At 35.7% G+C, this 14,178-nt stretch overlaps 1 protein-coding gene across 8 annotated transcripts in view; it reads left to right on the forward strand.

The window, feature by feature from the left end:
- The first annotated feature begins 664 nt into the window (after window positions 1-664).
- Window positions 665-14,178, forward strand: part of eml1 (EMAP like 1) — a 50,926-nt gene continuing 37,412 nt past the window's right edge. For 3 of the 8 annotated variants that reach the window (XM_056266299.1, XM_056266300.1, XM_056266301.1), the window contains exon 1: window positions 666-833. In XM_056266299.1, coding sequence (XP_056122274.1) covers window positions 677-833 — 157 coding nt within the window. In that variant the 5' untranslated portion in view covers window positions 666-676. Of the gene's footprint in view, window positions 834-10,434; window positions 10,933-14,178 lie in introns of those variants that run through there. The other 5 variants (XM_056266297.1, XM_056266298.1, XM_056266302.1 and 2 more) reach the window with 4 other exon arrangements.

Raw genomic sequence — 14,178 nt, forward strand, 5'->3', positions numbered from 1 at the left:
TCTGAACTGGCTTATTTTGTACAGTTGGTTTGCTCACGTCATTAGAAATACGTGAACAATTTTGAGACGTTGTGTGTAAACGATGACAAATGTGTTTTAGTAGTGTTTCACTTTTGCCACTTGTGTTTACTGTTTTGCAACACAAGTGCATCACAGTGCGAAGTGTGTTTTAGTGAGTGAGAATGTGTTTAGAGTTTTGCAAAAAGAGCGCATGAGATTTACAAATGGTGTCTAACTGCCTGAACTTAAGGTTTTACAGAAAGAGTGATTTATTTGACAAATTGGTTTAAGCTATTGAGAATTTGGTTCAGAGAATGGGGTTTAGTGTTTTAGCCATGCAAGCAGAAAAACTGTAAGGATACACATGTGACATTGATACAATACAGTCATTACATAAACAATTCCCTTTTGTCTTTGATTCTTTTTTGAACAAGAAATGAAACTTCAAATTGCAGTTACTCATTTGTAGCCACTGGTAAATTTAGAGTTGGATGGGTTTAGCTGGCTTGAAAATAGCTAGAGTGACAGCATTTGTATCCCGGAATGGAGTCTCTCAGTGTAGCACTAGCAGGCCCGATTAAATGGATTTCGTCCAGAGGGAAGAGGGAGGGTGTAAACATTTATCGTCCAATAGTGGCCAGGGCCACGAGTGCTTGATATGCATTCTTTGCATCCCATGGTTCTCAGCAGGACAGAAGCAGAGAGGTCGGATGGTGTACGCAATCTCAAAGAGCTGTTTGTTTCATCTTCAGAGTTTTGTCTTGGACACCATCCATTCAGAGAGAGTTTTCCACTTTACTCCATAATGTCAGACTGTGAGGGACTTCCAATGGGTGAGTATTCAGTGTCAGGGAATTCTGGATTTATCCTGTTTTTGGCTTGCCCTCACGCTGACAACTCATCCTGCAAATATGTTCTCATATTCTGCTTGATGAGAGAGCAAAGGTTTTAGCCATATATGGCTGCTCTCAGACTGACCGTCTCTATCATGGGCATCTTAAGAGAGAGACTATCATTTTACAAATGTACTTCAGTTCTATAAGTGTATCTGTTGCAAAGTATGTGTTATAGTCTCCACAAATAATTTATCTGTATCATACATCACAGCTGAGCACCATTGCAGCTGTTATTTATAACAGTGCCGTGTTTTTATGTGCTTCCCGCATGGGTGTATTCATGACAGTACATTTAACACATAAACATAATCCACGCTTGAAAGGATCATTTCCCTCACATAGAGCAGAGTCTAGGAAAGTCTGAACGTTGGCTGGTTGTCTGCACAGTAAAAACAATCAGATATAAATAGACCTTCTTCCTGGTGCGAGGAACATACTGTTTACCAGGCATTTGACCTGCTCAAGCATTATACTAGCCCAGTAAACTAATGTAACACAGTCTGAGGTAAAAACGCCTGTATTCTGTTCTGTTGTATAATAAACTCGAGCATAGTAATGTTAAACTGCAAATGATTTGTAATGAAATGGTTTGCACCCTTCTGTTTTGCAACGAATGCCTCCAGGTATGAGGATTATGCCATAACAGAATGTTTAATATTTGAAGGTTTGCTATGGGAATGAAGTCAGTGCATTCACTTCCAAATCTCTGTGGGTGTTATCATTATCAGCAGTATCAGCAGTCACGTGTAATAAATCAATCCCGTTATGTGTTTGCCAAGGCAGCATTATGTATTAGGAATCTGGCATGCATTGGTATTCGCATACATCCGAGTTTGAAAACATATTTTTAGATAAGTGTTTACCATCCACTCTGTTGGTGTACTGCTAGTGCTGGGGTTTGAACTGTAGAATTTCTGTATAAGTGATCAGTATATCAGTGATTTTTAGTCTGTGATCATTAATGGTCTCAGTAAAGCTGTTTGTGCAGCAGAGCCATGGAATACATTTGTTTTATATGATGTTTATATGATCTTTTTCAGGAAATTAAGATGAACTAATAATAATAATAACTTCACTATAAAGTATCCTATGACTCTGTTTTGTTATTGAGTCTCTTGAGAAAAGTTGTGCAGTCATGAGACGGCACATAAACAGATAACCTTCAGCTGTTTGCTGAAATAATTAGTTAGGCTGCACTTTGGAATCCTTTTCATAATTGTGAAGAATGTCTTTGTTTAATGAAGCTCAGAATTTAATGAACCTACTTTGTATAACTGAGCCTCTGTGTAACAGAAGACCATTTGTTTTCCACTGTCTGAATCTTTAAATGTCCCAAATTAACTGCAGGCCTTGCACTAAATAAATAATCTGAAATAATCCGATTTAATGTACATTGTGATTGTTATTTCTCAGTCATAATTAAAAGAAATGCAGTCCAATACATTATTTAAAACTTGTCGAGACTGTTCTGTTTGTCCCTGATTTGGATGTAATTAAATAGATACACTTTTATTTATTTGTATTAAAATTATCCATTTTTTGTTAGATAAACCTCACACTTTTTAAATAAGACTTCTTTATTTATTTTCACTTCTTTAAAAAAAAAAAAGTTTTTAAATTGTATTTATTGTTTCATGCTTTTTCAGACAAAGACTTTCAATACTTAATTGCACAAAACAATGATAAAATATCCAAATATAAATTTTTAGTTTAAAATTATATCTAAACAAGTGAAAAACATTTATATGTGATACGACTGGTCCACAGCTAAACTTTTTGCCTCAAAGGTGTTTTTTTTTTTTTTTGCATAGAGAAACGTCACTGAGCAATGAGCATGCTTGAGATTAACACAGTATCTGTGGAAATACAAAGAACAGTCAAGGTAAATTTGACTTTTATTTTATTACATGTCATTTCCAGTCAAGAAACAATTTTCTTCAATTACAAAAAGCATGGCAATTCTAATGCTGTACAATTCGGATAAATAAAATGCTAGCTATGATAATAGCGTTAGCGAGGGTCATTCTCCCCACGAAATATTAATGATAATAATACTTACAGTGTCATTTCATCCACGGAATGCTATTAAACGCATAATAAGTGAAAATACTGATGGCGTTTCAAAAATGAAAGAATTCCTCTCTTCATTGTTGGCATTGTTAGTGCACAAACAAGCTAGCAAGTCGCGACAGTGTGTGTTTTAAGAGAGTTTATTTGTAGTCTTCGGGGACAAAAGGGCTCATAGTTGAAGTAAACACAATTTGTTCACTAGCAACAGAATATTCAAGCTTTTCTCGCATAATAGTTGAACTATGAGGGCCGAGGGAAATTTTCTGCACGTGCTTGCTGTAATTGAACCACAAGATGTCACTGTACAGCCATTTAAAATTAACGATAAGTGCACACAGTAGGCTACGCCCACCTGCTAAAGGTCAGATAATTCATAACAAGGGAGAATTATATTGTGGCAGAATGGCTGAATTAACTGTGTGCGTACTAATACATGACATAGTCAGAGTGGTATATTATGGTAGTCTATGAAGGACATAGATAGCTCTGCTCATCTGATCTCTTGGGGTGAGAAGGCTTGGGCCTTAAGAGGACATTTACCCTATATGAGAGCTGACAGTTGTTGAGGTGTGACAAACTGCCAGAAGCCTTCGTTTGTTTATATTTTGGTAGGCTAGAGAATAAGCATTTCTTAATGTTTTACTGCCCCACCCTGGTTTCTCTTGTCATATGGGATGAGAAATAACAAAAATAATTTAATACATGGAGAGTCCCTAAGTAGTGCAGTTTGTGCAGTTACAATTTACATTGCAAACATCTGTCATCATGGCATGATCCATGTTTGTCTGTGCTGCATTAGAAGGTAATTGTGTATTGTCATGTTGAAAAGCACTGTATTTTCCATTGCAAGATATATTTTGTATAATGACTTCACTCATCTGGTCTAGTCTGGGGAGGAGCATTTCCACCCGTAATGCAATTTCAGCCTCTTAGTGTTGGTTGGCAGAGTCATTCAAGATAGTATATTGATCGACCAGAGTAATCCTGACAATCTGAGACTGGTAACGCGAGGTCCTAGTAAAAGCAAGTGGTATGTTCACACTGTGGAGAAAAGCACGCCTACTTTTGCTCTATCCCATTAGTGCAATGTGATTTATGAGCCCTATATTTTGAACTGGCCACTAATTGGTTTGACTAGTGAACTAGTCATGTTATTGGATTTAGGTACTGTAACATTATACAATTAAGGTGTAAGTCTATGAGGGCTATATCATTGAATATTGGATATTTGTGCATGCTAATTTTACCAATTTTGTTTACTTCTAGATCACATTTGCAATCATCTAACACTTACTTACACTAAAAACATTGAATATATATATTGACTTAATCAACCTCACTATATTGGCTTAAAACCAATAAAGGTCAGAGCAGGTACAAATAGATCCTAAAGATAACAACTTCACAGGTTTCCCTTTTACAGTGCAGTGCAGCCACTATTAATAATGACCTGAACCGTATACTACAATTCAAAACTCTTTTGGATCCGAGATCATGAATGATATGTTGTATGGTAAAGAATATGTGCATTTAGAAAGAGCTCTGTGTTTGTTGCATAGATCATATATGTTCTTCTTAATATAATAACTGTGGGATGGGGGATGGGGGGTTTCCTTATTTCTAGCAGCCAAGTCAGATATGATTAATGTTTTCCCTGCTTCACAGAATACAGAGCTGTGCAAGCAGGAGAACATACCCTTATATAATCATCACCAAGGAAAGAACATTTGAATCACATGTGTCGTACAAATATAACAATATGTTTATAGTTCATTTTCGTACTACATGGCTGTCTGGAATATTTGATTCCGTTTGGCCATATGATTCAGCATAAAAACTAATCATATTTGGGGATTTCATCTAATTTAGTGCATTTTAACTGTGCTGGCTGGATGCATGAGTGAATTTATGAGCGCTGATGTAAGCTTTAATGACATCATCATCTGAATGGGAACAGTAGGGGGTGGCTAACACACGTTGTCCCTGATGTCCTTGAACCCTCTCCCTATTTGCCTGCCTGTTGGTCCATCCTCCCTGGTACCATCCAGACTACAGGGGTGATGGAAGCAGGGTCTTGACCAGGTGGTGGTCCGGGGTTTGTAGAGAATAATGTCTCAGGGGAATCCGCATGGCTGGTTGCCCAGGTTCCCACCCACACCAGCTGTTTCACGAGTCCAAACGGGCCGGTAGTGAAGAGAAAAAGATTTGGGAAATGCAGAACATGATGTTGAATCTGGGTGGACTGGTCTTGTGTTTGTTTGTGATGAGTATATGGATCTGTGACAATGATTATACTGCAATATTTCTTGTGTATAATGTTCAAAAGCTGTAAAAAAAAAAAAGGCACCGGGAAGCTAACTTTGTTTGGCCCATGCAAAGCTAGTCGTTCTGCTAATTCTGCTGATCTGTTTCTTTCCACTGGTCTGGTACTCTTTCATTGGCCAAATTAACTGCAGTTGTGTATGATGTCATTTAAATGATGTCGCTGTGGCTTGCTTGACCAACATTGTTTGACTCATAATGATGTGAATTGATTAGCTTTAGAGCAGTGGAAGTTGAACACACATTGTCTGTCTGCAATTCTGATGTCTGAATCCTCAGTAAATTCTGGATATGAAGTAACATCTTTTTGCAGCCTGGAGAATCATGAGTCCTATTTCAATCCCCAAAGCAGATGATCCCTGTTCAGAGGCAGATAACTGTAAGATAGAAAGAATGAATGTGAGACAGAGAGTCACATAAAGAATCATAAATCAGAGAGAGTAATTACAGAATTATGTGTTTTATATACAAGAATCGCAGATCCATAGCAGTGCTTAGTTGTTGCCATTCAAAAAGTTTAGGGTCGGTGCAATTTTTAAATATTTTTAAAAGAAGTCTCTTATGCTCACTAAGCCTGCATTTAATTGATCAAAAATACAGTAAAAACAGTAATATTGTGAAATATTATTACAGTTAAGGTAACTGTTTATATATATATATATTATATATATATATATATATATATATATATATATATATATATATATATATATATATATATTAAAATATCATTTATTCCTGTGGAGTCAAAGCTGAATTTTAAGTGGCCATTACTTCAGTGTCACATGATCCTTCAGAAATATATATATATATATATATATATATATATATATATATATATATATATATATATATATATAATATTTAAGAAACCTTTCTCATTAATCAATGTTGAAAACACTTGTGCTCTTTTATATTATAATAATATAACCGTTGATAATTTTTTTCAGGATTCATTCATTTTTCTCTGCATTTATTTAAAAATGGATTCTTTTTGTATTAATATAAAGGTCTCTACTGTCACTTTGATCAATTGAATGCATCCTTGCTGAATAAAAGTGTTAATTTAATATATATAAAATCTTACTGACCTTGCTTATAAACTTTTGAGAAAATTCAGTACAACATACTGACAGTAATACTGTATATCAATCTTTTAATCTAAATACTGCTAGATTTTTACCCACTTTTTGGCTGCAGGCCATTTTATTGCAAGTCAAGGCAACTAATGGTCTGTAACGCATTATAGTGTACAATTGTTAGTTATGAAATATTAGAAGTAAGGAAGTTCAGACTGATGGTTGTGTGAATGCTGTATACAGGGCAGATGCTGTTGGTGACAGAGTCATAATAAACATGGCTAATCTAACATGAGATTATCCAGTATGCTAAAGTAGGACAGCTCAGAGTTTAATTTCAAAGAGTGATTCAGAAAGCTTTAACTTCATTAGACCGTTGTTGTTGTTTTTTTTTGCAATTGACCTGTATTGAGATTTCAGTGTCACTGGGGATTAGGCCTATGTCTTCCCTTCACAAAGAGTCATTCATTCACTATAGCCTATGTATGATTATAAATGGTTATATAATAAGAAGCTTGCACATGTAAAATATTTTAATGAGCTGGTTGAGTGTGTGCTTCACATGAATGTTAATTCACTAATAGGCATTGGAGCAGAGAAAGCTGCAGCTGCTATTTTATTATAAACCTCAGGCACTGCATGGTCTATTACCCTGAGATTATCAGCACAACCTCCTGACATTGCTTATGACATACCATTAATGCAGTTGTACTACTTAACTGGTGGAGGAAAGAAGTCAGCTGATTACAAACATTATAGCCATTTTTCATGTATAGTAGGCATATTATTGTATAATATTGCACTATTATTTAACAATAGCTTGAACTACATTTTAAAGAAATGTAAAAGAAAAGTTTAAAATCTGTTACCTGGCAAATTATTGTAAATTAAAACTTCAGCACGCCTCAAAATGAAAAAGGAAAGGAAAATCAAATCAAATAAATACAATGAAATTTTTTTTTCTAATATAAAACTTTTTTTATATTAGGCTCACTATAGTTTAGAGGCAATTCTTCCTTAGTTATAAAGTGTTGTTAATATAAGCGTCTGTGCATGTGCAGGAATGTTAATGTCTTTGGCAATCCCCAACAAGATCATTTATGCTGTATATTTGTATATAATTTTGTGTTTGTGTGCAAGTGTGCATATGTGTTTGTGTGAGTAAAGTGTAGCCAGCATAATTGGAGAACAATGGGAGGGTGCAGCTCTGTCCAGCTGCCACCCGAGGGATCCCCAGACTTACACAGAGATGATGAAGTGCTTCTCCCTTCCCCCAGCTGGTGTCTCTCTCCAGGGGGTCTAATCTCACAGCACCACCACTGTACTATATTTGCTTCTGTTTGCCCTGAGCCTCGATTAACACGCAGGCAGCCGATGCCAAAAAATAATCAAAAACCACTTGTGCTGTTCTATAGCTAAATGCTAATGTCACCGGTAAAAATCAATTTGGAAAAGGAAATCATAGAATAGAGTGAAATTGAATAGAGTAGTTAAGTTTTGAGGTTTTTTTTTTCTGTATTCCTAATGTTCACTGTTACTTTTAATGTAAAGGACAAGTATGTCATTACATCATTGCCTAGAATAATGATTTATATACTCAGCTGTCACTGCTGCTCTGATATGGTGATCACAGTCAAAAACAGTCAAATCATCAGATTCATCCGTGCATGAAGCGTGGAGAAGTAAAATTGACTTAAAAAAGGTTCCCCCCAGAATTGGTTACTGCATCTTTAAGATTAGAGTTAAAAATAAAAAAGTTTTAATTTTTGTACTTGAATAAAACCTTTTACTACACATTTTAGGTTATAATAAACTGGTTCAATAAATAAAAAATAAAAAAATAAATAAAACAATACAATAAAATAAAACCATTTCCATAGTAGCCACTAGCCATGGCATAGACTAAATCATTTTTGTGCACTTTATATTTTTATGCTCTGGGATTTTTAACTATGAATTTAACCTCAACATTACCTCTATAATTACATTATAAAACAAAAACTATGTATTGCTGGTGCGATGGCATTAAAAATTGCAAACTTAAAATGAAAACTATTAGCTGACATGATCAAAGGTCCCGTTATTAATGGTTTCAGAGAAAGAGACCACATCATGTGAAAATGCAGGAAAGAACTGGACTGTCGCTTCTGGGGCTAATCCTTGATTTGATCTTTAGCGAACAGACAGAAGTGTCTGTGTCAGCACTGTTATGGGGCCTGAGAATAAACACTATAGGCTCTCTGATGCTAGATTCAAGAAGCACTGCTGGCCTCAGGACAAGAGGGAGAAAGAGACCGCAATGGGACATGAAAATGTCTCATCATCCACCTTGGATCATTTAAATAGAAATTCGGCTTCTGATGTAATGCCATGGGTAAATTGGACACAGACACCCCAGAAATCTAATTTAACACAGCTCTCGTCCACTTTCCATTATTTCACGGTGGGGGATGGGGTCAGGAGAATAATCTTTAAAGAGGCTCTTCTAGCTTTTTCTGTGCTTTTTTTTCCTTCTTTTCAATTTGACTGTGTTTTGTCTGTTTGAAGATGTGTAAATACAGGCCACGTCGTCATCTTTATGCATATTCCTCCATATGCGCCTGCCTCCTGAATAATTTAAAAAGGTTTTCCCCTGTGACGACCCACAGTCAAAACTGAGATACATTCTTATTCTTTTTCTGCCAACCTTGGTTTCTCTTTGATGGTCTTCCAGACAGCTTTGTCTGTCTGAAGGCAGATAAGCTTTGAATAGTCAATGCTTATTACACTTCAAGCTTGTTTGGATTGTGGAATAAAGGGTGGAAAGTGTGAGGTCATGCATTGTGTCTCATATGTGGAAAAGTCCCCCAAAAACCTTGCTCCTCGTGGAAAGCACTGCTTTAGTTTATTTCTTTAGTGTCTGCAGTGTTGGGGTAACTTACTGCAATTTTTAAGTAATGTGACAGCAGCTTTTCAAAACAGCATAGCAGTGTATAGCTACTTTTCAGATTACTTGTGGTGTAGCGTGACAAATCTCTACAGTGCGTCACTATTTGTGTCGCATTGCATTTACAGCTGAGTGAACTGTGAAATCAAACATGTTTACCTAAATATCTACTAAACTCACTATTTCATATGAAGCATTTGGAAATCTGATTCATTTTAGTGTATATCAGATTATTTAGGGCATTCGTTTTAATGAACTGACTAGAAAAAAAAGATTATTGTGCAACATTTTTTACGATTCTGTATTTTGTTATAGTGAAATATTTAGTTAAATGTTGCCATTAATCACTATTTTGTCACTCTGTTGTATGAATTGTGGTTCTTTTTCGGTTGTTTTTGGTGTGCATGTACCCGTTTAAGACTGGAGTAATGATGCTGAAAATCCAGCTTTGCCATCACAGGAATAAATTAAATTTGATTAAAATATATCAAAAATATAATATTTGTATAATTTTATTAAAATATATTCAATTAGAGAAGTTATTTTAAATTGTAATGATATTTAGCAATATTACTGTTTTAGTGTATTGTTGATCAAATTAATGCAGCCTTGCTGAGCATTAGATAATTCTTTCAAAAACATTTAAAAAATCTTACCGACGCCAACATTTTGAACAGTAGTGTAGATTTATGGATTTGAATGGTAGTATAGATTTATGTTTTTTTGAGTGCTAGCCTATATCATTTTCTCATAGCAAAGCCTTGACGTGTCTTTCACAGTACAGTGTCTTTTCTGCTTCCGTGAAACGTGAAAGCTTAAATTTAGCCTCACCGACAAACAACACAGTCATAATCCTCTTTACTCCGGTGTACGATGTAAGTACAAATGAATTTCTGAATCTGTGTATCCAAACACACACAAATACATTTAATCAGTAGTAGCCCTTTACCAACTCTAAATATCGATTCACCCTAACTTGTGTCCAGATTTTAGAAACATCTCTAATGCAGTATAAAAGTAATCTCTTCTGGCTTAGTTTCTCCAGCACAGTTTCCCACTGCATCAGAGTGGAGTCTCAGTCAGCTGGAGGGGGAGGATTTATGTTTTGAGGGAGGCTCCGCCCCCTGTGCTCTGATTGGTCCGTTCCCCACTGTCAGACCGGGACTCACAGACAAGCTCAACGGAGAGTCCTCGACATTACACAAACACTCACACACTCCCAACACTCGCGCGTACTCCTCTGAGAGCTCAAGCCCTGTACTGGCTTATTTTTCTTCTGGAGATCTCTAACAGGAACACTCCACAGAAAGGATCAGGAGAGAAAAAGTACACAAGAAGATCCGCATTTTGTAACTTCATAAATATTTTCACTTTCTGTTTTTTGGAGTCCCATTCAAGGAGAGCGTCTGAGTTAGCGTGACTCGAGCATTGGGTGAATGGGTTGTCATGGTGACTGACACTGGCAGGCTGACCCCAGAAGAAGACTGGATGTTGAATGGACAGAGAGCTGCAGTGGCCAGCCAGCGAAAGTAACAGGGAGTTATCGGAGAAAGGGAAGACGAGAGGAAGAGAATGGAGGACGGCTTCTCCAGCTACAGCAGTCTCTATGACACCTCCTCGCTGCTGCAGTTCTGCAATGGTAAACCCATCACGTTTTTTTGTCTTTAATCTGAGAACTTGTCCATCTTATGATCCTATATCTCTTCAAGTTCAGGTAAACATGTTGCCTGGAGTTGGACGGTGGTGCCTCAAGTGCTGCACTTAACCTTTCTGACCTTCTTTAGTCCCTCAACTTTGGCACAAAGATTATCAAGATCCTCTTGACTGTGATGGATCATTTCGAAAAGGATTGATACTAGTTTACAGTTTTTTCTTACAGGCTTCTAGGTGAAATGATCCCAAAGCAAATGCTTCTTGAAGGAAATCTTTCAAAATATCATGTTTTCAAGATTCTTAAAGTGTTTTAGGTACCTGAAGCTCTAGTCACTCCTGAGGTTGAAGGTGTTTGATGTTATTTTCAGAGAGACAGTTTTGTTTTGAACGAAACAATGCAGTGAAAAATCTCTTACCTCTTATTACATCAGACCGTTCTACTTAAAAATGAAACCGAAGACCTTTGCGCAAGAGAAAGAATGAGGATGTCGTTTTGATTTGTTGTGGTGTTGTCGTTTTTGAGGGTGTTTTTGTTGTTCTGCCAACCTGATTGTCATCTGTAGTCATGTGATTGTGTATGTTTTCTGGCAGGTGCTTCGAGGCTTTTGGGTAAGGGCTGATGATGATAAAAGAAGGGGGGGGGGGGGGGGGTAGTTTGGGATTTCCTTGTTCCAGGATGAATAAAAGTATGTGTCACTGTTCTGTCAAACACCATTAATCTTTTGCATAAAGAGACCTCATATGACATAACAGTGCTTGAGAAAGCAGTCTGAAGTTCTCCCTGCTTATGTACAATGTGATGATGTTGCATGAGTTTCTACATTAAACGTTTTGCTGAACTGTAATTGGGCAGGGTTTATGTCACTCTACTCAAATTGCTTGTTTGCAAAAGTAAGTCCAGTCTCCTTTGACAGAAGATCAATGTTCTCTCTTATAATTCAGTTTGTAGGCATGCACAGTATTCGTACCATGTCAGTTATCAGTGAGAGATTTTATAATTTATCAATGGATACAGCACACATATATGAAATTAAATATTTATGCTAATTTCCTTTGTTTACATTACGATTACCTTTACCATCACCTAACGCTCTCTTAAAATTAATTTTTAAACTCATAATTTTATCATGAAGAATATTTTTACATTTAATTTTATATTTAAATGTATTATTATTAATTCATATTATAATAATTTTATAGTAATAATGTATATTTAGCAAAACCTAAAAATGGATATCTATTTGTAGTATTTGAAATGATTGTATTTAGTTTTTCATTTATTTTAGACAAAATAGTATTGATTTTTAAAATTGGCCATTAGTCGGTTATTTGCCATAACATGAAAATAATAATCAGCTTATCAGTATCATCCAGAATTTTAATATTGGTGCATCTCTAGTGTGTACACTCCTTCCTCTTAACCTGCACGGTAATTTAAGTTACCGTGCAGTAATTTATCAATTTGCAACAAGAATATTTCATATTCATTAGGAGTATTTAGGCCTTTATTTTGAAATAACAATAAACACGAAAAATCATGAAAGATTTGTAGAAACCTCAGTTTGTTTTCATGCCATGAGTTCAAAAGATAACACCAATTCCATTTTATGAGAAAAAAACGTCTGAAAATGTTTTAAATATAAAGAAAAATGTATGGATTCTCGATTTCTGATTGGCTGCGAGCTATAACGCTATAACGTACGTAGTCTTTTTATGCATTTATTAGAGGTTGAATTCAAATCAAATACTGCCAAACCACCCATACTACTTCTGAATAGGATGTCTACTTCATAAATTGTATGAAAATTATGGAAATACATGGTTCAGATCACTCAAAACATATATGAAAATGGAGGCGCCCTTATATGGGCAGTAATGGAGTCTAGTGAAAAAGTTGGGTACTGCGCCCAAATAAAATCTTACTGAAAGCTCATTTTTTTAGATATCAACCTAAAATTTGGAATACAACTTGTTCAGATTTTTGTCTTTAATTTTCTTGCAGTTTTAGAGTAAAATATATTTTGTAATATATATATATTTTATATAAAATATTAATAGTTATATTTTTACATTACACCATTTCATAAACTCAAACTTATATAACTTTTTTTCTGTTTCATTTTTTATCATTTCTCGACTTCTACAATAATCTGGAAAATGTCTTCTTTAAAACAAGACCAGCCATAGGTCTATATTCCAAAGCATTCCTGAATTACAACCATTTAAGTTTGGATAGTGATTTTTATGTCTATGCAAAAAAAAGGGGGGTGCCAGTTAACAGGTTAAAGCTCATATTTCGGTTTGAAAATCCAATTAGAGTGATGTTTTTTTCTGGGGTCATGTGCACTTGTGTGGATATTGAGATCATCTGAGGTTACCAACTTGAGTTTACACTGGAGTTATGATAAGATTGTGCGGTTGTAGTGACATCACAAAGCATTGTGTGATCTTCTCTTTCACCATCTTAAAGACATGTCGTCTATAAGAATCTTCCATTCAGCATCTGACAGCCCTTTAATCTGCTATATTCCTCATTCATCAGTTATACTTCTAAACATTGTGTTTTACAAGTTCTCACATGGAAAAAAGACAACCGCTCTGCTTTTTTGTCTGTTTGACTGAATGAGAGTGAGAGTTGCTGTGATGGCTGGGCTGTATTCTGGCTTGTCAGGCCAGCGTAGGACTGTGGGTAATTGAATGAGGGTGTGCTGGAGAGCGCTGCGGTGAGGTCATTCAGCAGTACAGTGCTCAGCCGAAGCTCTGGATCTGGTATGAAGTCATTTGTTCTTAAACGCTTCACGAGTTTCTGATCGGCCAACCATACTAATGTAGGGATACTGGGTCAGCAAACAAATTTCCTAGGCAGATTCTATAGGCATCAGATTTAACCTTCATTTAAAGTGTTTACAGCCTCAGACTCATCTGCTTACTGACTCTTAAAGGAATAGTTCACCCAAAAATGTATATATTTTTTAAGGACATGATGTTATTTTGCCTCCAGAATCTTTTGGGAAATAACCAAGATGATGACCACATTTTGTCATTTAAAGGTTTATCTTAAAGGGTTTGTTCACTCAAAAATAAAAAAATATATTCATCACTTATTTACCTTCATGTCATTTCAAACCTGTATAACTTTATTCCATGGAACACAAAAATGTAATAAATCATAAAATATAAAACATCATGAAAAATGTCTCAGTGTCCATACAATGAAAGTCAATGGGGTCCA

The sequence above is a fragment of the Rhinichthys klamathensis genome, unplaced genomic scaffold, assembly GCF_029890125.1.
Source record: "Rhinichthys klamathensis goyatoka isolate OS25496 unplaced genomic scaffold, OSU_Roscu_1.1 h1tg000247l_1, whole genome shotgun sequence".
Classification (NCBI taxonomy): domain Eukaryota; kingdom Metazoa; phylum Chordata; class Actinopteri; order Cypriniformes; family Leuciscidae; genus Rhinichthys; species Rhinichthys klamathensis.